Here is a 26516-nt window from a genome sequence, read left to right as displayed (position 1 = left end):
AATCCTCTCTCTGAATTAGGCACCCAAAGCATGCTACACCTCAATGATCTAACCCTCAGAGGACTCTGAGGAGCTGTGAGGTAGTGAAGACCACACTGGAATGCTTGGGTTTTATACAGAGGTGGCCTTTGAAGTGTTTGAGGAAGAAATGGTTTGGGCATGATTTTCTGAGTGCTGGTTCTTTCTCCTCCTGAATGATCACAAGCATTGCCTGAGGACACCAGTCCTCACTGCAGATGTGATGGGAGAGTCCTGGCTTGGGATCCCAAAGAAACCACGGGTGCTGAGTGGAACACGACTTTAACGTTGGTGTTCTGTTTTTCTTTCAGGGATGTCCAAGTCACGGGTAAGTATGCTTTGCCCTTCTGTGTCTTTATCCTGGAGTTGTGCAGTATTCTGTCCCTCGGTGGCTGCAAATGGGCTTTGTTCACTTGACACGCTGTGCTTGGGGTGTAAGGAGCAGTCCTGAGTTCTGCCGATGTCCTTTCATTTCCTGCTCATGCTGGTTGATTTATTTCACTGCAATCTATGTGGGGATGACAAGTACAGGCTGTAGAAATCACAGAATTCAAGATTCTGGGTCTGAATGGCACTGAGAATTTATTAAGTGTGCCGTGGATCTTTGCCCAGCCTCCGGTGCTGGCACGTGAGTGTGGACCAGTGATGGACATGTCTGGATATTATTTTCCTTTTTGTCAGAGCTGCTTTGGGTACCCTGTGAGCATCTTCTTCATCGTGGTCAATGAATTCTGTGAAAGATTCTCCTACTATGGGATGCGTGGTAAGTCTCGGGCTCACCTCGCCCTTCTGTAAGAATGAGTGTTCCCTTTGCCAGCCCTAACACGGTTCCTCTCTTCCACCTGCCCCTGCAAAAAGCACTTCTGGTCCTGTACTTCAGAAACTTCCTTCGCTGGGACGACGATCTGGCCACGGCCATCTACCACACGTTCGCTGCCCTGTGCTACCTGACTCCGATCCTCGGAGCCCTGATCGCAGACTCGTGGCTGGGGAAGTTCAAGTGAGTGAATGGTACTTTCTCATCACACAAGCGCAGACGCTCATTGTGAGCTTTGTGGTTTGGCAGGATAGGCGCGGGGAAGGAAGCGTCAAGGAGAAGAAGCTTGTAGGACATCTGTGGCCTTGTTTCTGCTTGCTATCACGTTCCTAACACAGCACTGTGAACTCTAGAAGGTTGTGCGTTTATCATGGTTGTTTGGTTTGGTTTGTTTATGCCCAGCCCCAACCAAACTGTATCATTTTCAAATAGTAGCAGGGACACTGCAGAGATGGGACAACAAAAACTGCCTGATACTCAGGCCTTGCCGCCTCGTGTGGCTTGGTGGATGGAAAGCCACTGTGAGCACTCACCTAACCAGAGGACATCTCGTGGGACACTACCAGGCTCTAACCAGAATTTCATCCTGTGCTCCTATGCTATCCATCCTGAGAGCTCACGTTTCTATCCAGTTTTGAAAAGCGGGCGGATCCATGACTGGGCGCTGGGAAGTTTTGCAGAATGGAAACAGACAGCTACCTGCAATAAAGTAGGATTCTCTCACCTTTCTAAACACAGGACAATTATTTCATTATCCATCGTCTACACTATCGGACAGATAGTCATCGCGGTGAGCTCCATTCACGACCTCACCGACCACAACCGTGATGGGACTCCTGACAGCCTTCCTGTGCATGTGTGAGTCCATGGCTACTGTGCCCCACCCCCACCCCCTCACCCCCTCACTCCCTCACTCCCTTACCCTCTAACCCCCTTACCTCCTCACCTTTTCACCCCCTCACCTCCTCACCTCTCACCCCCTCACCCCCTCACTCCCTCACCCTTCATCCCTCAACTCCTCACCCCTTCACCTCTCACCCCCTTTCCCCTTACCTCTCACCCCCCCATTCCCTCACCCCCTCACCTCTCACCTCCATACCCTCTCACCCCTTACCTCCTCACCCCTCACCCCCTCACTCCCTCACCCCCTCACTCCCTCACTCCCTCACCCCCTCACTCCCTCACCCCTCACCCCCTCACTCCCTCACTCCCTCACCCCCTTACTCCCTCACTCCCTCACCCCCTCACCCCTCACCCCCTCACCTCCTCACCTCTCACCTCCACACCCCCACTCCTTACCTCCTTACCTCTCACCCTCTTACCTCCTCACCCCCTCACTCCCTCACCCCCTCACTCCCTCACCTCTCACCTCCTCACCCCCTCACCCCCTCACTCCTTCACCCCCTCACCCCCTCACTCCTTCACCCCCTCACCCCCTCACTCCCTCACCCCCTCACTCCCTCACCTCTCACCTCCTCACTCCCTCACCCCCTCACCCCCTCACCCCCTCACTCCCTCACCCCCTCACCCCCTCACCCCCTCACTCCCTCACCCCCTCACTCCCTCACCTTTCACTTCCTCACCCCCTCACTCCCTCACCCCCTCACCCCCTCACTCCCTCACCCCCTCACTCCCTCACCCCCTCACCCCCTCACTCCCTCACCCCCTCACCCCCTCACCTTTCACTTCCTCACCCCCTCACCCCCTCACCCCCTCACCCCCTCACTCCCTCACCCCCTCACTCCCTCACCCCCTCACCCCCTCACCTTTCACTTCCTCACCCCCTCACTCCCTCACCCCCTCACCCCCTCACTTCCTCACCCCCTCGCCTCCCAACCCTGAGGGAGCAGAGACAGACAGACCAGGGGGGCTCACTGGCCAGCCAATGTAGCCAGGAGGAAGAACCCCAGACCAAGAGAGACTTTATCTATCTCATTTTAAATATTTTAAGCAACATTAGTAAAACATTACAAAACTTCAGATTTATAGTGCCTAACTTTGGGCAAAACTCTAAAATCCTAAATGCTATGGGTTTTCCCTTTTCAGATAATTTTTTAGGTCAGCATATGAAGTAATGGTGACTTTCCATGCATGTGTCTTTATACTTTGTCGTGATTCTTCCTGCTGCCCCATGGCCTCTTTTTTTAATCCAGGAGGTAAAATGTTTGCAGCTAACCTGGAAAATAACAAAACTAAAATTGAAATAGAGAGCCCTTGGTCCCACAACCTAGTCATAACCATTTCTCATTTGATCTGCTGCTCTCTGGCCTTTCCCGCTGGCATAAAGGTAGGAGATCGCAGCGCCTGGTCAGATGGTCTGCTTTGCAATTAAGTCATGTTTCCAATGTCATTCCAAGACCATCATGAGTCCGTTTTGATTGACACAAGGCTTACGTTGGTTCAGTTGGAATTTGTGTGTTTGCGTGTGTGCTGAGAACCACACCGTGCATACTAAGCATTGACTCTACCACTGAGCTACACCCTCAGCCCTTTAAGGAATATTTTCATGTAATCTTTCTTTTATTAGAAATGATAAGGCCTCCCCAAAGTCCACATATAAATCTTTGTTCAGATTTCAAGATATTTTCAATTTCGTGGGGGAAAAATGATTGGACAAAGATGTGACTTAAAGGCCTGTGGTGTCGTTTTCATTCAACACTCAGCCCGGGGTCCTGTGCATTCTCTGGGTTCCTGTGCATTCTCTGGGGTCCTGTGCATTCTCTGGGGTCCTGTGCATTCTCTGGGGTCCTGTGCATTACCTGGGGTCCTGTGCATTCTCTGGGTTCCTCTGCATTCTCTGGGGTCCTGTGCATTCTCTGGAGTCCTGTGCATTCTCTGGGTTCCTGTGCATTCTCTGGGGTCCTGTGCATTCTCTGGGGTCCTGTGCATTACCTGGGTTCCTGTGCATTCTCTGGGGTCCTATGCATTCTCTGGGGTCCTGTGCACTACCCGGGTTGCTGTGCATTGAGGCAGAGCCTTCAGGTGACAGCCGCTGCACCTGGTCCTTGTAGGGAGAGCATGGGGGAGGCTCCCTCCTCTGAGGACCTTCCCTCAAACTACTCCTTTCTCCAGAGCGCTCTCCATGATCGGCCTGATCCTGATAGCCTTTGGCACAGGAGGAATCAAGCCCTGTGTGTCTGCATTTGGTGGCGATCAGTTTGAAGAAGGTCAGGTAAGAATGTGAATTCTGCACGAGCCCCATTAATGACTGACAGCCCTCTAGAGATCAAATCTCTGGAACAAGTCAGATCTCTGTTCCATTCTTCTCCAGGATACTTGAAAGCAGAATACTAACCAGACTAAGTCGGCAGTGAGTTCAGCTCTGAGCTTATCATCTCCCGTGATTCCCAGCCAAATTGTCATGCTCTAACTTTGTCCGTTCCATGACAGGAAAAGCAGAGGAACCAGTTCTTTTCCATCTTTTATTTGGCCATCAATGCTGGAAGTCTGATCTCCACGATTGTCACACCCATACTGAGGGGTAAGAACCATCTAGAAGGAGCTGGTTTTCTCTCTTTAATTATGAGAAAGTCAAGTAACAAAGGCCAAGTCTTCAAGGTTTGGTGGCACAACTTTAATCCCAACACTGGGGAGGCAGAAGCAGGTGGATCCCTGTGAGTCGGAGGCCAATCTGGTCTCTACAGGGAGTTCTGGCCCAGCCAGCGCTACTCAGTGAGACCCCTGTCTCAAAACAAAGGCTGGGTCCTCGTCTTGTTGGTTTTGCTTTGTCCCTTTTTCCTCCAGTGGCCAAGCTGCCACACACGCTGAGATATTTGTCAAAATCTAAACTGTAAACTTTCCTACATGTTTTACCCGCTTCCAATCTCTCTTGACTCCTTATTCTAGGACCCCTGGAGACCCCTAGTCATCCTTCCCACACCATCGATTTTCTAATATAAGATGTGTTACGTGGGGAACGATATCATCCACAGCATTTTTGGGAAAACATATAGCAGGCTATGGCTGACTTTTGGTCCTTGCCTCTTTACCCTCCTGTGGTGTTTCAGTGAGTTGGGAACAACTTAGTGGGCAAGGTTTGTCCTTCAGTTTCCAAAAGAAATCCTCAGATGTGTAAGAGGAGTGTTGGCTTACACTTATAATCCCAGCACTTGGAAAGCAGAAGCAAGAAGCTGTAAGTTCAAGGCTAACCTAGTCTTGCAGTGAGACCCTACTCCACAGAACCAAGGGCATATAAGAAGAAATGGCGCCAAACCAGAGAAATAACAGAGATATATATCAATAACTCTCAACCACGACCTAATCTTTGCTTGTTCACGCCTCACGGAGAGCTTGTGAGGTTTCCACGCAGAGTGGAAGGTTTTTCCGCTATTTGGACAAACTAACAAAGCCTCAGTGTCTCGGGTTAAATCCAATTAAATTGTGAAGTTAGGATCATAGTTTGAAGATGGCAGACACTTCGCCCATCCTAATTTGGTTTTTATTCTTGAACTACAACTCCCTCACTTCCTCTCCCACTTCCAGGTTCTTCCGACCAATGTACATGTTTGAATTACAGAACAGGTCAAAGGAGTGGCTTCCTAAAGTAAAGTCACGACTGTACACGCGTAATAAACGGAACGTGTGACGAACTGGGGAGCCACAACCCCTCAAACAGGGATTTGATTGACAGTGCTGGAGGGACAGGCCCTTCGGCTTTGTCATGAATGGGGACCACGTGTGCAGGCATGAGCAGGGACATCTACCCAACCATCACTTCCCGCTAGTTAACTCTTCTCCACAGGATTGTGAAACACCCAGTTTAAGACAAGACCCAACTAACTCCCTGTGGGATCCAGTCCTTCCAGAAGGCACCAACATCCCACTGAAAGCATCTGAGGGTTTCTGCTTTCTGCCCTCGGTCAGAGTGACCAAGTATGGGTCACATCCAGGAACCTAGATATAGCCACCATGTAGGTCTGACTGCTTCCCCCTATGAAGGCAGAGTTGAGGAGTTGTGACCAAAGACAAATGGACCTGAAAGCCTAAAAATTAGTTACTGTCTGGCCCTTCCTAAATCATACGGCACTTAGCTACCATACTGACAGGACACTCGCGATATTGAAAGGTAGTGCCCTTGCCTTAATTCTCTGACCCACATATTCAAGTTAGAGTGTCCAGGTCATGGCTATCTCCACTGGTTAGAAAATTCACTGGTGAGGGGCCAGTGAGGTAGCTGCGCAGGTAAAGGTGCTGACCCACACAGTAGGAGAGAATGGAATCCTGTCCTTTGACTTCCAGATGCACGCCATCACACACACACACACACACACACACACACACACACACACACAGAGAGAGAGAGAGAGAGAGAGAGACACGAGAGAGACAGAGACAGAATAAATGTCAAAATTTAAAAAGAAAACCCATAGAACAAGCTATAGAGATAGTTTGCTCAGCTGGCAATAACATCATTGAAGCAAACAACTAAATCCAGAACATGAAGCAAAAACAATATGGTGTAATCAGGGAGGGTTTTTTTTTTTTTTAAAGAAATGGGATATACGAGAAAAAAATGATGCATTTTAATCATTATTTCTCCTTAGTTCAGGAATGTGGAATTCACACTCAACAAGCTTGTTACCCACTGGCCTTTGGTGTTCCGGCGGCTCTCATGGCTGTTTCCCTAAGTAAGTAAAAATGGGTTGAAGGGACACAAGCCCATGCCCAGGTCAGGCTCCATATTATCATGGCTAATTTTTTACGTCCATGTGCCAAGTTGTAAGAGAAAGTATTGTGAAGACCTGCATTGGGTGTTTGGCATGCTCTCCCTCTAGGAGAGGAAAAAGTGAGGCGGCTATATTAAAGGAGGGAAACGGGATCAGCTTGAGTAAAGAATCTAGTTCAATGGCCACTAAATACTCCTGCTAGGATCTAAGTTCCCATTGTACATCATGCCAAGGGTGTCTACTCCACCCCTTTCCTGCTGGAAGGAATATATGTACTTAGTAGTCATATTTATTTGCGCATGTGTTTTTTATATCAGTGGCTGTATTTCTTTTTAGATTACTTTTAGCTGGTATGCAGAATGGCACGCTTCATTATGACAGTTCATACATGGTTGCCATTATCTCTTTCTATCTTTTTCATGTTTGCTTCCCCATTACCTATGCCAGTCCTTCCTCATCCTTCTGGCTGCTCCCCTTCTTCCCCAGAAACAGTTCCCTCTACTTTCAGGAGAGAGAGAGGAGATAAATGGATAAAAGATAGATAGATGATTGACAGATGATGATGATAGATAGATAGATAGATAGATAGATAAATAGATGATAGATAATTGGGTAGATGTGTTGTAATAGGAGCTGCGGGGCTGCGTCCCCAACACCCCAGCCGCCTGCTAGCTTATGCCCGAAATAACAACACACAAACTGTATTCATTTAAACACTGCTTGGCCCATTTCTATCTAGCCTCTTCTAGGCTAACTCTCGCACCTGGACTAGCCCATTTCTAATATTCTATGTAGCACAGCTAGGTGCGCTTACTGGGAAGATTCTAGCCTACGTCCACCCTGGGTCGGAGCTTCCTCGCGTGTGTCTGCCCAGGAGCCGGGAGCATGGCGTCTCTCTGAGGCGTCTGCCCCCGAGAGGAGAGCTGTAGAGTCTGAGCTCACTTCCTCTTCCTCCCAGCATTCTGTTCTGTTTACTCCTCCCACCTATGTTTTAACCTATGAGGGCCAACCAAGCAGTTTCTTTATTTTTTTAACCAATGACCTTCCTCCATCATAGATGGATAAACAGATAAAGATAGATAGATAGATAGATGATAGATTGATAGATAATTGGATAGATGGATGAACAGATAGATGATAGATAGATAGATAGATAGATAGATGAATGATAGAATCTAGATTCTATACATGTGCATTAATTATGAGTATTTTTTTCTTAAGAAATGAAAAGATATAATCTGGAATGTTCTGAGTTGAGAGTTAGTGTGAGAAAGGCCTGGCCAATGGTCCTCTCAAGTCTCCACAGCTCCTTCGACCTCTCTCCAGGTTTTGTTTCCAGGTCTTACTAGTATATATATTGAACTATTTTTTCCACCTCTTTTTATCATATTGAAGCAATTTTGCGTTGTTTTACCATTATGAAACCACTGTCCTTACCCCTTCCCAACATCTCTTTTCTCCCATCATCCTTCAAAGATGGCCGCCCTCCTCTAAAGGGCTTACATATGCTTCTCTCAGTTCTGAGTAGAAAAAGACACTTCAGGTGAATTCTCATCTAGTCCATGTAAGTCATTCTTAAGAAAAAGATTCTGTCTCTTCTTATGAAAGAATTAAGACCACAGGCATCTGAAGCTCTTCTAGAAATTTCTGTGCTTGAGCTAGGCTTCAGTTTGTCAAAAAGCTGAAAGGTTAAAGTAGTGTTTAGCAAAGGGGAATGCTGGCATGTGCCAGCATCAGCAAGTTGGTCCTGAAGGGCATCTGCAGAACAGTTTTGACCCTGAGGGCAGTGACTGTCTATGCCTCAGGCTTAACGAGAAGCATGCGATACATTGATGCTCTGAGTTATCAAATTATGGCATTGGGTGATCTGGAAACCTAATGTGGGCTCTCCTACAGAAGTGCTGTCTTCCTGGGTCCTTTTCACAAAATGCCTATTATTACCAAGCCCCACAAAAGAACAATAGCCTCACTGAAAAGGGTCTCTCATATTGATCAAAGCAGCTGTAGAAGCAATTAATTATAGCCCTGCTTCTTCTGTACAATAGTTGGAGGTGGGGATTCCACCATTGATGATTAAGTAAACCTTTCAACAGATTAATCCCTTTCTCCTGAATATTAAGAGCAGGAAGAAAATTCCTCTTGCTATTACAGCCAAAAATATTAACACTGTATTTATTGTCTTTGTAGAATAGTGTAAGCCAATGGCATGCAGAAGCTCCTGTGCCCTTTAAATAGCTAGGACTTGTGTTCAGATAGCTGTGCTGAATGGCAGTAGGGGGGAGTGATAGAGGCGTGAGGCTGTGGTTTGTGTGTTGCAGCACAGATGTCCTGCTCCCCAGAGGCCCTGGGGGTTGCTCTAATCAGGAGCAGTTCTTTACCCATGAGGCAGGGGAATGGCGCTATATGCAATCCCATGCTTCCAGACAACGGGATGGTACAGATACATGAGCGTCTTTCAGACCACAGGGAGCCCTGGCACAGGCCACAGTAACACCTCTTCCTCTGTCCTGTGCAGTTGTGTTTGTCCTCGGTAGTGGGATGTATAAGAAGTTCAAGCCCCAAGGCAACGTCATGAGCAAAGTGGTCAAGTGCATCGGTGTAAGTGCTGTCTTCCCCTCCCCTCCCCGCCCCCCTGCTCCTCCCCCCCTTCCCTGGCCACATTACATCATTCCAGAACTTTCCTCTGCCTTCCACCTCCTTCAAATCAAAGTTCAATTTAAAAAACAAAGAAAAATTCAACAAAGTTTTGATTTTCCCTTTAAGATGATTTTTTTTAGGGCACTTGGGAGTTTTTTCTGTATACAACTTACCAAATAGAGCCAGGTGGTGGTGGCGCACATCTTTAATCCCAGCAGAGGCATAAAGGATTACGAAGGAGGCAGAGGCAGGTGTATATCTGAGTTCGAGGCCAACCTTGTCTACAAAGCAAGTTCCAGGGCAGCCAGGGCTGCACAAAGAAACCCTGTCTGGGACTGGGTTTTATGTATTTTGTTTTTGCTTGTTAATTGGCTGCAAGAAACTTAAGTACAAATGTGTTGGAACATCCTATTGAACGTGCTTTTCTAGACAGACTAGGGGTAAAGTGCTGACAATGGGACCCGAACACAGGCGTCTGGATTAGAAAGAGAACCTGTTGAAGGTTTCAGCAAATGTGCCATGCTGGTATCTACTAGTTAAAAATGGGCTTTTCCTCCCATCTTTGTCCATTAAGAGGGAAATCATTGAAATGTATTTTTCTGGTATAGTTGATTCTCTTTTTAAATTAATTTTTCTTCCTTTCTTCAGTTTGCCATCAAAAACAGATTTAGGCATCGAAGTAAGCAATTTCCCAAGAGGGAACACTGGCTGGACTGGGCTAAAGAGAAATACGACGTAAGTCACCTCTCCCATCTTCTCCAGTGGACCTGGCTGCTCAGGAAGCAGGCGTGAAAGGAAAGCTCAAAGCAGAGTGTTAGCTACATGAGCAACACCTTCAGCGTGTTCGCCTCACACTTAATAGCACGTGAAGTACATCTCTGTATGGCTGATAACCAAAACAGTGGTTATCATTGGCCATGGTAGAAGTGAGCCTATCTTAGCTGCCCACTCCGGTCAGCTTCCATTATGTGGAACAGAGGAGCGGGGGTGGTGATAACCTTGGGATTGACATGGAGTAAGCTCTGGTGGCTGAACCCCTAAACAGCTGTTCTCCCTGGGACCGTCACGTGTGCAGAACATTCTGGTTTCCTAAAGCCAGTGGCCATGTTCCTTAGACCCAATAACCACCCCCAGCTTGTCCTAGATGCAAATATCCCAACTTTGCAACAGAGTAGCAACTGCTGCTGACTCCAGCCTGGGCTGATTTGTCTACGTGCAGGAGCGGCTTATCTCACAAGTTAAGATGGTCATGAAGGTGATGTTCCTGTATATCCCGCTTCCCATGTTCTGGGCCTTGTTTGATCAGCAGGTATGTGTCTTGTTTCATCAGAAGGTAGTGAGCGCTGCCAGGTCACCCGGTCACACTGCATGTTCAGCTTCTAAAAATCCTCTTCCAGTTTTTTTTTTTAATTTTGCTGATTTAATTGTTGCATCAGATTGAGTTTATTGGTTAAAACATACCCTGAGAGGTTCCGTCCACATGTCTGTTGTGAATCAATGAAGAAAACGAGGTTTGTTTACTTAAAGTAACCCTGGGGAGATTGCCTCAGAGTGTCTGGGACCCTTGCCAGTCAGAACAGAGGGCAGGGTTTTGTTCTACTGACCCAGTACGGCAGAAAGGTATTAAAGAGATGTGTGCTAGATCTTCTTAAAAACAGAAGAGTGAGCTCAAAGCACCAGACAGGCTTGGAAATGACTGGATCCAAGTCCTCCTAGTGCTTGACCAGACCAGACTTGTGGCTTTGTTCTTTCTTTTGCATTGTTGAAACAGTCACGCACTTATACAATGTATTTTGATCATATCCATACACAATCACCTCCTTCCAACTGACCCACCCCACGTCCCTCTTGGCCTCATGTTCTCCTTTATTGTTGTGATGATAACCAAGGTCCCAGTTAGTGCTTCCCATATGTGCACAGACGTGATTTGAGACCATGTGTAGGACACACACTGGGGTCTATACAATCATGTCAGTTAACCCAGCATACAACACTCGCTAGTCGAACAAGGAGATACTGTTTCTTCAAGAGACTAAACAGCTAGTCGACACTGTACAGACAGAACTAGCAGAAGGGAGGGCAGTCCCTGGAGAACATTTGAGCGTGCACACACCTCCTTGTCTGTAGTGTGAAGCACAGAGCATCCTGGAAGGACAAAGGAACCACCTTGCATGTTGGGTGGGAGTCTAACTGGACTCAGACTTGCACGAGAAGTACAGACATCCCTACAGCTGGGTGACTTGGCTCAGAACTGACCCCCCACCCACCTCTTCTGTGAGGCCCACATTGGACATTACACACAAGGCCCCCAGTGACTGGGGCATACTAAGAACTCAAACAACACAACTCTGCCGTTTTCCTTGTTGTCTTCCCCATGGAGTCGATGGGTTTCCATTGATCCATTGAGTGTTTAGTTGGCCATAAAACATCATCACATCCTGTAAGAAACAGATGAACTGCAGTTAGGCTGCCCAGATTTAAGGCCACCTCTGTCTTTGATGAGAAGCATTTAAACCCCCTCCATAGCTTTCAGAAGATGGTTCTTAACAATTGTGATATTCGATACTGACGCCAGCATACGTAGAACACCATGCCCCGATGAGCTCACCCTGAGAGGAGATACCATGGATTCACACAGCCTTGTGCTTTTGCATCCTCTGAGGATTCCTTTGTCTTGGGTCCTTCATGAATTCCAGGGCAGAGTTAGGTCTGCGGGCCTACCGTTGGTCTCTGTCTTCTTAGTATTGTGATGGAGTAGAAGCCAGTTGGATGTTTGTGACGACTTCAAATCCCATACCATTTTTGTCCTGACTTAGAAGGTTCAGTGGTGGATCATCACATTCTAAAAAGCCACACGCCCCCATGACGCAATCAACGTGTTCATTTTCCAGGGCTCCAGGTGGACGCTGCAAGCAACAACCATGAGTGGGAAGATTGTAAGTCTGCCTGTCCTCGTGGTCCTTCTGTTCTGGTCACCACCTCTTCGTGTCAGTCCCCTGGCCCCCTTTCTCCCTCCCTTTTATGGCATTTTTTTCCAGTAATATTTTCCTCCTCTTTTTTAGGGAAGTATGGAAATTCAGCCAGACCAGATGCAGGTAGGAGAAACCCCTGGGGTCCCTTTCCAAGGTCCACGTGCTTATTGAGACAGCGCTAACGGCCCCTCTCCACTTCCTCCGCAGACTGTAAATGCCATCTTGATTGTCATCATGGTCCCCATCATGGATGCCGTGGTGTACCCTCTCATTGCGAAATGTTTCAATTTCACGTAGGTAGCTGCTTGATTGGGGTTGATGGAGATGCTATTTGGTTCAGGGTTTTGCAAAGACTCTGCTTCCAGAAGCATCCACCGAGATAAGCATTTCTCAACCTATGCATCATGACCTCTTTGGGGATCAAAAAACCCTTCACAGGGGTCACCTAAGCCCATCAGAAAATACAGCTAGTCTTATTATGATTCATAATAGTAGCAATACTACTGTTATGAGGTAGCAACGGAAATCATTTTCTGGTTAGGGGCCACCACACATGAGGAAATGTATTAAGGGTGGCAGTGTTAGAAGGTTGAAAACCACTGACCTAGAGGGTGGGGCATTTATTTACTTTATTTTTGCGGTACTGGAGATTGAATGAAGGAGACTCACACATGCCAAACAAATGTTCTGTTGACGTAGAACCCCAAGCTTCTTTTTCCTTTCTATTTTGAGATAAGGTTAGTTTTAAATTTATTCTACAGTCCAGGTTGGCTCTGAACTTGCAAGCCACCCAGGGAGATGGCTTACAGGCTGTTCTACAAGGCCTGATGGTGGTGAAGACTTTAAAGAAATCAATTTAAGAGAGATCAGGGGCATGGGGGATATCTCACTGGGTAAGAGACCTTGCTGTACAAACATGAAGGTCTTCACTCAGACCTCTAGGACCTATGTCAAAAGCCAGGCATAGGCAGTGTGCGCCCACAACTTCAGAGCTGCAGGCAGAGACAGGCAAATCCCTCGAGTGTAGTGACTAACCAGTTAAGGCAAACGTGATAAGCTACATATCACTGAGAGATCCTGCCTCATGGAAATAAGGTGGGCAGGGTCAGAAGATACCTGACAGCCTATGGCTTCCTCATGTGCATACATAGGCTTGTATAAATCCACACTCATTTGCATGATGCACGTATACATTTTAAAGGGAGATGTTTGTATTCAGTGTTTCTGAAAATGCTCTATTAATGGAAGCCTAAGAAAAGCTGATAATCAAGGCTATCATTTGTACATACATGAAGTGTTAGTTATGGCCACAGGATTTCTGGAAATTAAATGTGATAATACAGATAAGGGTTCTATTTGGCCTCACTAGTTCTGGCCATGAATAACAACAGGAAAAAAACTCATAGATGGCTCAGTCACGAGGAATGGTTGCCTCTCAAGCTCATGGTCCAGGGCACCCAATACCTGTGACTCCACTCCAGGGGATCTGACACGATCTTCTGGCCTTGAGAGTATCCTCACATGCGTGTGTACATACACTTAGAGCATAATTAATAAAGCCCAGAGACAGAAATTGGGGTTCAACCTGAAGATCAGAAAAGCAAAACAACCAGCCACTGGCTCTTTCTTCTACTCAGTCCAAAATGGCGATCCTGCCTCCAGGAATCTCGGAATGAGACTGTGTGTGAGAGCTGTCTCCTCCCGTCTTATCTTCCTCTCTAGTGCTGGGATTAAAGGCGTGCACCACTATCACCCAGTTTCTACAGCAAACTAGTGTGGCTACTGGGATTAAAGGTGTGTGTCATCACTGCCTGGTCTGTAAGGCTGATCAGTGCAGCTGTTTCACTCTCTGGACTTCAGGCAAGCTTTATTTATTAAAATACAAATGAAATGTCCCTACATACACTCACAAAACAATGACAGCTCCAGAGGTGGCTATCTTTGCAGGGAAGTGGCTGGGCTGGGAGAGGCTGAGGCTTTCCCCTTGGGGCCCACTCTTGGTTTGTCTGGGTGAGACGGGCTGATGTCCACTCTCCTCCTGTCCTCATCAGCTCCCTGAAGAAGATGACAGTTGGGATGTTCCTGGCTGCCATGGCCTTCGTGGCGGCTGCAATTGTACAGGTGGAAATCGATGTGAGTTTTCTTCTGGACCCCTCGTGAGCTCTTTGGGACTGGGAAGATTCGAGGAGACAAGGGGGCTCTCCCCATAAGCAGTACGAACTGCTAGGGTAAAGGATAGTGGGAGGGTGCTGGTGGGGAGGAGGGTGCACAGTGGGTTCTGTCCTGGCAGGGCACAGGAGGTCCTGGGACTGATGGACGGGCTTCCTTAGTTGGAAAGACAGCGTGCGTAGCTTCTGTCTATAATACAGTTTCCCTGTTGGGAGATGAGTTCACAGAGTTGTTCTGGACGCTTTGATGAGAAGAGGCTTATCGTTCACAGACAGGCACTTCAGAAATACATGCACTGTCCTTTTCAGGGAAAAACACATTTTGGATTTTAATATATCTACTAAGGGTTAATGACTAAACCGATCCTGAAACCTGTTGGGTGCACTTTTTCTAAACCAGCCCAGTGCTGCCTGCTGGAGATAAGACTTTAGTTCTAGAGAAAAGGACAATGCAATTCATAAAACTGGAAGAGAGACTCTCTCTCTTCTCACACACAGTTCATGGCAGTGAACATTCACAAATGAAGTTTCCCGTCTTAACCATTTCTAAGCGCGCGGCTCAGTACGGTTCCCTTTACCATGAATCCCGCACCACACATACTTCCAGAAATTTTCCATCTGCCCGAATGAAGCCTCTGTGCCATTCAGAGCTAACGTCTCCCCCTCCCCTGGCCAGGCACCACTCTACAGTCTATCTCTAGGATTCTGCTCTGAGCATCACAGGATCATAATCAATGTATGTTTTCTGATTGGTCTTAATAATAAAAACCCCGGGTCATATATAGGGGTAAATGCTGAAAGATCGGAAGTTGCTGATCCTTCCCTCTACCGAATCCTCAGACCAAATGGGGTATCCTGTCTCTAGGGATCCTCAGACTGAATGCCATGATCGCCTGTGTCCTTCCACCTTATATTCCTCTCTCCGCCCAACTGTATCCCTTCCTGTCTCCACCTTCCAAATGCTGGGGTTAAAGGCATGTGACTCCCAAGAGCTGGAATTAAGGGTGTGAGCCACCACTGCCTGACCTCTATGGCTAACTAGCGTGGCTAGCTCCACACTCTGATCTTCAGGCAAGCTTTATTTGTTACAGCACAAAGAAAATATCACCACATATAATCATGGGGCATTTTTCCTTTTGTGGTTGGCTTCTTTTATAATGCCCTCAAGGTTTACCCTTTTTAGAGAATATAAAAAGATCCCCTTTATTTTTAAGGCTAAATAATGCTCCATGGCTATGCCAGATGTAACCAGCGGGCTTATCCGGCTATTTGCTACGTCTCCCTGGGTGCAGCTATAGACTGCAGAGGAGAGTGACCCCCAGACCCAGGGTGACAGTGGCTGTCCAGGAGTCCTCACTGTTGATATCCTTCTCCCTTTCCTAGAAAACTCTTCCCGTCTTCGCTACAGAAAATCAAGTCCAAATTAAAGTCTTGAACATAGGAAACGGTAACATGAATGTGTATCTTCCTGGAGAGACTGTGAACCTTGACCAAATGTCTCAAGTAAGTGAGAGGCCATGGGGCCTCCTTGTTCATCTTCTCCCCTGGCTTACAACCCAACTCGGAAGATCCGTTCTTGTATAAACCCCAAAGCCAGTCTAAGATTGTCACATGCCGATGCCCACGACATATTACTCTCTAGGCCAACGGGCCTCTGACTTGAATGTGGGCACTCATCACGCTGGTACCCTGGAGGAGGCCAGAACTACTACATTTCCGTAACTTCCCGCGTGCTGCTGCTCTGGGAAGCTGCCCTTCCAACAGCAGGGAGGTTCCGCGGCTCCAAACTGGGCCGACAGCATCCCTGAGGAGATTTTGAACAGTCTCTACAGACAGTTCTTTGTCGTTACAAACCAAGAGTGTGATGCTGGCATTTCACGTATGGAAAGCCAACAGGCGCTCAGCCTCCATGGGGAGGCACACATAGTGCTGTATAAAGAGGTATATCTGTCCTGGTGTTCACAATGCTGGTGTCAAAACCCTACTCTAAAGGTCATTGCCCTTGAATACTAGTTCCCAGCCTTGAGTCTGGTCACTTGGAGAACCTTGAGGTCCTAACCTCAATGGTGTGGGTTCATCTACTCCCATTCCTGGTCCACCGCACTTTGAGCAGTGAACTTAGACCTGACAAGCTGATGACCTTGTTGAAGGTGTTGGAAGCTTGGCTCCTGGTCACCAGGAAGCCCATATTGATGTCACCAGAGCCATTCCTTTTCCTCTGGTGGTTTTTGTTTATTTATTTATTTTTTTAATGTGCACGAGTGTTTAGCCTACATATGTGCCGGGTACCCTCAGAGGCCAGAGGAGGGTATCAAAGCCCTTGAAAATGGAGTTGTACATGGTTGTGATCCACCATATGGATGTTGGGAATCAAACATAGATCTTCTGGAAGAACAGCCACTTAACCGTTGAGCCATCTCTCCACCCCCAGTTCCTGGTACTGTTCTTTACATAGTTTTTTTTTAATGCCCTGGCAATGCTGGAGCATGCATGGGCAGCCTATATATGGCCGTTCTGTTGAACTTGTCCATATTGGGTTTCATGGTCTAAGATGATGAGGACGACAGACCATCCTCAAGAGGTCACCAGATCTCATTACAGATGGTTGTGAGCCACCATGTGGTTGCTGGGAATTGAACTCAGGACCTTTGGAAGAGCAAGCAGTGCTCTTAGCCACTGAACCATCTCTCCAGTGTACCATAAATGATTTCACAGAATGAGTTTCCTTAGAGCAAAACAAAATAAAATGTTTGGTGAATGATATAATCCCTGTGGCAATACAGAAGAACTGTATGGAAGTGTCTGTGTGGGTGGGAGGCCAAGTGTGAAGTCCCTACAAGGTATTGGATGTATATGAACGTGGATTGCCATGTAACATGGCATTACAGTGTTCAAATGCACAGTGCTGACTCTACCTCCTCCCCCACCTCACCCCCATCCAGACAAACAGTTTCATGACTTTTGATGTAGACAAGCTGACAAGCATAAACATATCTTCTCCTGGATCTCCAGTCACTAAAGTTGACCCTGATTTTGAGCCAGGCCAACGCTACACCCTTCTAGTATGGGCCCCCAGTGGTATGCTTGTGGTAAGTAGGCGATACGTTCAGCTTTCTCTTGGCTATTTGCAATATTAGAGACACAGATTTCAAGTTTAGATTTTATTCTGTGTTTGAGCATTTTATCTGTATACACATTATGTGCACCCCATGGGTACCTGGTGTCTGAGGAGGTCAAACAGGGCATCAGATCCCCTGGAAGTGGAGTTGTGGATAGTAGTAAACCACCATGTGGTGCTGGGAACCAAACCCAGGTCTCTGCAAGAGCAGCAAGTGCTCTTAACCATTGAGCCACCACTCCAGGCTCAGGATACAGCTTTTTATTGGCATGACGTTGCTTTATCTATATAGAGTACTATATTAGCCAATCTTCTTTCTTCAAGAACACAGGTCATTTGACTTCCAGTAAAGGGTTTGGCTGGTGGATAGGAAGGATTAATATTAGTTATGATTTAAAAGGAAAACTAGGGCTCAGTTTTGTTGGTGCACCCCTTTTTCACCAGCTCTCAGGAGGCAGACACTAGCCTGGACTGGTAGCAAAGCCTTTCTCAGCTGGGCATAGTGCCACACGCCTCTAATGCCAGCACTCAGGGAAGATACAAAAGGATTTCCTTGACTTCCAGGTCAGTCAAAGTGACACAGAGGGACTCTGACTCAAAAAAGCAGAAACAATAAAAATGTAAAGGTCAATGATGTTTTGCTGTGATGAGTGTGTGCCCACACTTATGTGTGCCCACACTCTTTCGTGTACATGTGAAAACATCACATGGATACATATGTACATGTGTAAATATCGCATGGATACATACGTAATTCTCAGAGGCGTTTTGAGATAAATCACTTAATGTGTCTTTATTTGTATGAGTCTTTTCATTAGAGCAGTCTTACAAAAGTATGGCGTGCACAGCAAATACAAGGACGAAAATAATTATGGAATATTTGTTGACAAGATGCAGACATGTCATTTGGTATATGAAGAGTGAAGATGTAGTTGAACCAAATAAAGGAACTTCAGTCAGTCTGAAGGGAATTTGAATAAGAACACACGAAAAACTCGATGTGCAATTAATGCTATTGGCCATCTGCTTAATCAGGGAGCTGTTGAGGGGCTCGTTCTGTAAGGGGGGTGTCCAGCCTGTGGCCCGCAGGCAGCACACACTCCAGGGTATCTCCAAGCGTGGCCCAGCACAAATGTGCGTATTAAAGCTTTAGAAGAGTCGTTTTGCAATGATTTTGCTGACTCATCTGCACGGCTCTCACACATGAGCTTTGTATTGACAACACAGTGTTGCAATGTCCGAAGGTCGGACAGTCTGAATTGTTGGAGAGTCATGCTCTTTGGAACCACTGACAGTCAGGGATCAATAACAGCAGAAGCATGTGTTAGCCTGGTGGGAACGCAGGGATGAAGAAAGGGAACCCTTATCTCCCAGGACAAGGGCCAATATCATGAACTCGAAGTCTGAAGCGTTAGTGTGAATTGATTCTAATGAGCTAAATATTTGGAAATCATTTTATTGTTTTATTTATGTATGTGTGTATGAGTGTGTGTGTATTGTATGTGTAACGAGTCTTTCTCTGACCCACCAATCAGCTCCCAAATAACAACACAGAGACTTACATTAATTATGAAAGCTCAGCCTTTAGCTTAGGCTTGTCTCAACTAGCTCTTCTAGCTTAAATTAACTCATTCATATTAATCTGCCTTCTGCCGCGTGTTGTTAGCTCCCTCTCATCATGCACTTCCACTTGTTCAGTATCTCCTCCTGTCCCCACCTTTCTTCTTCCCCACATCCTCTCTGCCCCAAAAATCTGCCTAGCTATTGACCATTTAGCTTTTAATTAAACCAACCAAAGTGACACATCTTCACAGTGTACAAAAAGATTATTCCACAGTCTATGTGTTTGTGTATATATGTGTGTTTATGTGTGTATATGCATGTGTGTGTTGTATATATGTGTGAATGTGTATTTGTGTGTGCATGTTTATGTGTATGTGTGTTTATTCATTTGTATGTATGTGTGTTTATGTGTGTATGCATATGTCTGTGCATGTGTTGTGTTATGTGTGTATATGTATGTATGTGTGCTGTATATATGTATATGCGTGTGTGTGTTGTATATATGTGTGAATGTGTGTTTGTGTGTATATTCTGTGTATGTTTATGTGTGTGTTTATTCATGTGTATGTGTGTGTATCTGTATATATGTATATGCGTGTGTGTGTTGTATATGTGTGAATGTGTGTTTGTGTGTGTATGTCTGTGAATGTTTGTGTGTATGTTTATTCATGTGTATGTGTGTGTGTATCTGTATATATGTGTGTGCACGTGCACATGATGGCACATAAGAGAGCAGAGTGTGCCTGTCACCATGTGTGTAAAGGCGTGAGAGGACAGCTGTGGCTTCCGGGGTGAACTCGGAGAGACAGGCTTGCCCAGCAAGGCCTTCCACACCAGCCCTCTCAACGTCTCAGGAATATTTTTATATTATTTTTTTCTCTCTCTCTTAGGTGAAAGATGGGCTTAACCAGAAGCCAGAAAAAGGAGAAAATGGAATCAGGTATGGAGATTTCTGAAACTGTGCTTTAGCTTCTAGCAGAGCTTGGCACAGTCCCGTCATCGAAGCTAGTTATAACACGGGCATGGAAGGGCTCCGTCCGCACCAAGAGTGCCGGCTGCTTCAGCCAACATAATCCATCATCTTAATAAATGAGAGCAGAAAGTCCACTTAGCTTCTCAACTGATGTAGAAAATCAGTCTGGCAGAATTCAGGATTCATTCATCTCATACACACACACTCTCTCTCTTACACACACACTCACACTCACAATTCTCTCTTACACACATACACACACTCACACACACTCACAATTCTCTCTCTTACACACATAAACACACTCACACACACTCACAATTCTCTCTTACACACACACTCACACACATTCTCTCTTACACACACACTCACACACACTCTCTCACACTCTCTCACACACATATATTCTCACACACTCACATATACACACTCTCTCTCTCACATACGCTCCCACACAGATCTGCTCTGTGGTTTGTATTTGGCTCTGAACTGGAAGCACCTCTGGGGTTTCATTTTGTCCTCAGAACATTTCCATTGCTTTGATCCTTAGAAATGGCCCCTAACACTGGAAACCTTGGACAATGTAGATTACGGGATTTAGGCTATTTGTTTATGTGTATATTTGTATGTATATATGTATTCATTTATTTATTATGTATATATGTGGGTGTGGAGGTCAGAGGGCAACTTTCAGGACCTGTCTCCATCTTACACCATGTGAGTCCTGGGGACCAATTTCAGGCCGTTAGGTCTGAAAGCAATCACCTTCACCCACTGAGAGACCTGCCAGGCTCTTTAAACCTTAGATAGCTTATTTAGTATGCGTGTGTTGGGGGGCACGCGCGTGTCAGAGGACAGCTGTAGGAGTCAGCTCTCTCCTTTCACTGGTAGACTCCAGGAATCAAACTCAAGTTGGCGGCTCACTAGTACAAGGTGTTTAAAAGTTTGTGTGTGTGTCTGCGTGTATGCGTGCACACACTTACTGGAATCAGCTGTTCACGAGTACAACTGAAGTTTTTAAAACACGCATGCACATTAGGAAGCCAACCCTCGTGTTGGTCTTCACGGGTGTCCATGTTGTTTTTTGCCCTGGCTGGCACCTGGAATACACCGGTCAGGCTGGCTGGCCAATGAACCCCAACCTCTGCCCCCAAAGCTTCAAGTGTGCTGAGTCTCCTGCTTTAGAGGCAGGCGCTCAGCTGACTGAGCTACCTCTTTTTTAGTAAAAAATATTGTGAACCTATATCCACTATATATAAATATAGTATCCATGGGGCTGGAGGGGGCTCAGCAGTTAAGACTAGGTACCACTCTTACAGAAGATCCTAGTTTGATGATTAGAACCCAAGTCCAGCAATTTACACCTGCCTGTAACTCCAATTCCAAGGTATCTGATGTCCTCTTCTGGTCTCTGAGGGCACCTGCATGCAAAAACACACACACACACACATTAAATGTTGATATGGCATCTTTTAAAAAAATTTTTTTGGCCAGGTGGTGGTGGTGCACTCAGGAGACAGAGGCAGGCAGATATCTGTGAGTTCAAGGCCAACCTAATCTGCAGAATGAGTTCCAGGATATCTAGGGCTGTTATACAAGAAACCGTGTCTCAAAAATTATTTGTGTGTGTGTATATAATTTATCTATACAAATAATTATATAACTATAAATATAATATATATACGCTATTCTATCAAATAAATGCCATGAAGCTGGTGAAACTGGGCCATATATTTCAGAGATACAGTGGTTAAGTTGTTCTTTATAGTACTTAGATGGCCATCATTACTTCTTGTTCTATGTATTGAACTATCTGCTATAGTCTGTCACTACCTATTTGGGGGACAAAACAAACAACTCCCTTGGGGAAGCACCATGCTCATCCCTAGGGCAGTATTAGAATCTCAGAGTCTTCTGTAGCATAGAGTCTCTAGCCTATGTTATGGTTACATCTGTAACCATCTGTTCTCGCTGAAACCTTCTGTATGGACCTAGGAAGGCAAATAGCTTACCTGCCTCCTCCTGAGGTTTAGCAAGGGACAATGTCAAGGCTGATTGATATGTAGGGGCATTCATTAACTAGGCATGGAAACAGGGACAGGTTCCCTTTCTTTCTAGAAGACAGCTAGGCTTTGTTGGTGCTGCTTGTATGGAAACTTTCAGAGTTCAACATGTGAAGGGCCAAAAAAATAAAAACCTTGCTGGAAGGGCGTTCTCATAAATGGGTGGGCAGAGACAACCGTAAGATAGGATAGCTAACTTCCTGCCTCTAGACTCTGGGAATTTTCTGTATGCATCTTAAATCCCTTCACAAAGGAACATAGCCTAACATGGGGTCCCAGACTTGGGACAGAGAAGAAATCATTCCATGGTTTGGTTACGCGACAGATGGCTTTCTGTTCCAGATTTGTCAACACCCTTACCGAGGCGCTAACCATCACGATGAGTGGGAAAGTGTACGCAAACATCACCAGTAACAATATCAGCAATTACCAGTTCTTTCCTTCTGGCCAGTAAGTACCTTTTCTGGGCAACTTGTTTCCAAATTCAAGGTTGCTTAGTATTTTTCTTAGAAAGAAAGAAAGAGAGAAAGAGAGAAAGAAGGAAGGAAGGAAGGAAGGAAGGAAGGAAAGGATACTCTAATACCAAGAACCGTAACCTCTGTTTTCTTTCTTTTAATAGAAAAGAATACACAATAAACTCCACAGAGATTGCATCAACCTGTCCAAGCGACTTTAAATCCTCCAGCCTTGACTTCGGCAGCGCCTACACCTATGTGATCACAAGGGCGGTTAGTAGCTCATTCCAGCACAGCAGATAGCCCGTTCATCCTCCTCACAGACACTCCTCAGGATGTGCTTACGATTAACAAGAGGACTTGGGACCTGTAAATGGGCTTAGAACTAGTTCAACTCACCACTAATTCTTTTTTTCAATTGTGCAAGAGCATGTGTGTGTGTGTGTGTGTGTGTGTGCACGCGCGCGCGCGTAGGTACAACCTTTAGGAATCCATTCTCTCTTTTCACTGTGTGGGTTGCAGGGTTCAAACTCAGGTTATTAGGTTTGGTGCCCCCCGCCCCCCCCCCCCCCGGCCCACCACTGATTCTCTAACTTATTGTTGACTTTAGTTGACCCAGCAGACTTAGTTACACGGTAGCTAAATGTTCCTTCCAACCAGTATTTGATGCTTCCTTATGGACTGTTGACTTTAGGGTGCATGGTTTTAACTGACGGGCTTCCAACATTGTATTTAAAATTGGCACTGGCTTCATAAGGTGTGGGATTTAACCTTAGAAAGTCAACTCAATTTGTCTGTGCGAACAGATGTTAGTCTAAAGGGTGTCTCCGCTTCCTTCTCAACCACCTGCTTGTTGCTTTGGTGGTCTAGAATGACGGCTGCCTGGAAGTGAAGGAATTTGAAGACATCCCACCCAACACGGTGAACATGGCGCTACAGATCCCGCAGTACTTCCTCCTCACCTGTGGCGAAGTGGTCTTCTCCGTCACGGGACTGGAGTTCTCCTATTCCCAGGTCTCTTGTTTCTTCCTCCCCTCTGCTGCCTGCTGCCCTCAGATAACTGCTGAGGGAACTTGATTTGAATCTGGGATGTCCACAAGCTTAGAGCCTCTTTTGTTTGTTGGTTGTGTAAGACTGGGTCTTAGTATGTAGCTCAGTTGATAAGAGTGTTTTCTAGCACGCATGCAGCCATGGGTTCAAACCCCAGCACTGTCTGAAACCAGGTATGGCGGTGCCCTCCTGTAATCCCTGCGCTGGGGAGGTACAGGCAAGGAGGTCCGAACTTCAAGGTCATCCTTGGCTATATAGGAAGTCTGAGGTCAGCAGAGATATATAACACCCTACCTCAGAAAAATACTACTTTTTTTTTCTTTTACGTATATTTGGCTAAGTCTTATTTAGGGTTTCTATTGTTGTGAAGAGACACCACGACCACAGCAACTCTTCTAAAGGAAAACATTTCACTGAGGTGGCAGCTTACAGTTTCAGGGGTTCAGTCCATTATCATCATAGTGGGGAGCATGGCGGTTGGTTGTGTGACGGCATGCAGGCAGACACGGTGCTGGAGAAGGAGCTGAGAATTCTGTCCACAACTTGATCTGAAGGCACCAGGAAGTGAACTGAACTAAGCATAGCTTGAGCATAGGAGACCTCATAGCCCCCCCACAGTGACACACTCCTCCAACAAAGTCACACCCACTCCAACAAAACCACACCTCCTAATTTTGCCGCTCCCTATGAGGGGACAGTTACATTCAAACCACCACAGCTAATTAAACAAATTTTATTAGTACCCTAATTAGAGCTTAATATCTAAATATTTGTTGAAAGCGCAGTCAAAGCCATTCCATCCTGGCATCTTTTCCTTCAGTATTCGTGATGGTCAGCATGGGCAGGTCGCTCCTTTCTGGGATGACCACACAGTCTGACAAACTGTGACATAGCTGTCGAGAGCATGAGGAAGGACGTGGCAGAAGGCTAAGTTTGCAGCCCAGAGAGTAGTCCCCCTTTGGGGGAGAACATGCCACAAATGGCTTTGCCTAAAAGACTGTGAGCAAAGACCATTACCCGTAGATCTGCCCGTTCCTAAGACACTTGTCCTCGCCTCAGGAGGGTTTTTGTGCTTCATCACGTAAGCGTGATTATCCTTATATTAAAATGACCCTGACCTTGTTTTTATTTACTTATACACATATTTATATTTAGAACAGGGCCGTGCCATGTTGCCGAGGGTGTCCTCAAACTCACGGTTTTCCTGCCTCAGCCTCTCAAGTGCTGGGTTCTAGGTGTGAGATACCACACCTGACTAAACCTGACTTCTAACCTGCACGTCCAGGATGCTGGGTGAAGGGAGAGGTAGATGGGGCTCTTCTGGCCTGAAGCAGGACTCGGGTCATAATCCATTCTGCTTTGCTCCCCCAGGCTCCTTCTAACATGAAGTCGGTGCTTCAGGCAGGCTGGCTTTTAACTGTGGCAGTTGGCAATATCATCGTGCTCATCGTGGCAGGGGCTGGTCACTTCGAGAAACAGGTATGAGGGGAAAGAAGGTTGGGTGTGCCTATTTTTTTCCTGTCTTTTTTGAGACGAGGTCTTATGTAGCCCAGCTTGGCTTCAAACTTGCTGTGTATCTGAGGCTGACTTTGAACTTGCTGGCTATTGGTGGTTATCACCATGACCCTCCCTAGCTATCTATAAATAAGTATCCATTTGAGTCAATGGCTGAATAACATTACCAGGCCCGTCTGCTCCAGCTGCCACACTGGTGCTGGGCAGAATCTCTGCTGACTCTTGTTACTTGGAAACCGACACCAGATTAACCTCCTGATGGGGTCTACTATCAAAGGAAACACCCATTATCAATTCTGTGAATTCAACTCAAGAACCCTAAAATAGACATGTGGACTAGGGGTGTAGCCCCATGCTAGAGCACCTACTAGCATGCACAAGGCTCCGGGTTCTAGTCCCAGCATTGGAAGGAGAAAAAAAGTAAAGAAAACCAGAGTCCTTGTGCAGAAACGTCCCAACAACTAAAAGGCATTCTTTCAATAGCTACACCTTCCCATTTAGAGTACAATGAAACACAGGCTTGTCTGATGCTCAGCTTGGTTGTACACAAGGGCTACATTGTTTCCTGTGGCGGGAATGGCCATAGGGCTTCATGCTCTTGAGCCCAGGTACTGTCAAGAAATATTTATGCATGTATGTGTGTGTGTGTGTAGGGAAGGGACCTGAATGCATATATGTATGCCATTCACCTGCAGATGCCCATGGAGGCCACAAGAGCACTCTGAACCCCTGGGCTGGAGTTTTGAGGTTGGTGGGTGTTCTGGGAGCCCAACCAGAGACCATTGGCAGATATTCAGAACCATGAAGCCATCTCTCCCACTCGTGTTCAGCACACTCTGTCTTGCAAGGCCACTGCTTGGTCGTTGGTGGTTCTCATCCCTCTGGCACCTGCCATAAACCTGAAGCATTTCAGAAAATTGCTGGGTGGTGATGGTGCACACCTTTAATCTTAACCCTCAAAAGGCAGAGGCAGGCAGATGTCCGCAAGTCTCAGGGGTCTGCAGAGCAAGTTCCAGGGCAGCCAGAGTTGCACAGAGAAACTCTGTCTCAAAAAATCCAATAAAAAATCAGAAAATTTCTCTCATCTTCCCAAAAGTCTGGTGTTTCTACACCCCATGTTAGTAGGAAAATGTCCCCATTCCTTGAACATTTGAGAAAACCCAGTGTGTCTCTGCTGGGCACCCCGGTTTTTCTAGCTGTTTCAAGGCATCTTCCACCCAGAAGGAGCAAGGAGATGGGCATACAGTACCATGTTAATGTGACCTATGGTTTGTTTTTGTTTCCTTGCTCCAACTGTGGTCTTCCCAAGTGGGCTGAGTACGTTCTGTTCGCCTCATTGCTCCTGGTTGTCTGTGTGATATTCGCCATCATGGCTCGATTCTACACCTACGTCAACCCAGCGGAGATCGAAGCTCAGTTCGATGAGGAAGAAAAGAAAAAGAGCATAGGAAAGGACAACCCCCTCTCCACGCTGGAACCTGATTCACAGACAAAAATGTGA

The 26516-nt window shown here is 46.3% G+C and overlaps 1 protein-coding gene across 1 annotated transcript; it reads left to right on the top strand.

The window, feature by feature from the left end:
• The first annotated feature begins 331 nt into the window (after positions 1-331).
• Positions 332-26516, top strand: Slc15a1 (solute carrier family 15 member 1). Its single transcript, XM_041673240.1, has 22 exons — positions 332-346; positions 700-781; positions 877-1018; positions 1574-1693; positions 3908-4007; positions 4226-4316; positions 6379-6462; positions 9017-9099; positions 9787-9873; positions 10358-10429; positions 12030-12074; positions 12201-12233; positions 12318-12403; positions 14162-14243; positions 15662-15781; positions 17221-17367; positions 19850-19899; positions 22338-22445; positions 22615-22723; positions 23321-23464; positions 24872-24979; positions 26325-26516. Exons 1-22 carry the CDS (start codon positions 332-334, stop codon positions 26514-26516), a joined length of 2100 nt encoding a protein of 699 aa, XP_041529174.1.

The sequence above is a fragment of the Microtus oregoni genome, unplaced genomic scaffold (assembly GCF_018167655.1).
Source record: "Microtus oregoni isolate MIOR12 unplaced genomic scaffold, Mior012 000001F_ref0000356, whole genome shotgun sequence".
NCBI lineage: Eukaryota > Metazoa > Chordata > Mammalia > Rodentia > Cricetidae > Microtus > Microtus oregoni.
Note: the sequence above shows the minus strand (reverse complement) of the source record. Positions and strands in the feature narration are given on the sequence as shown.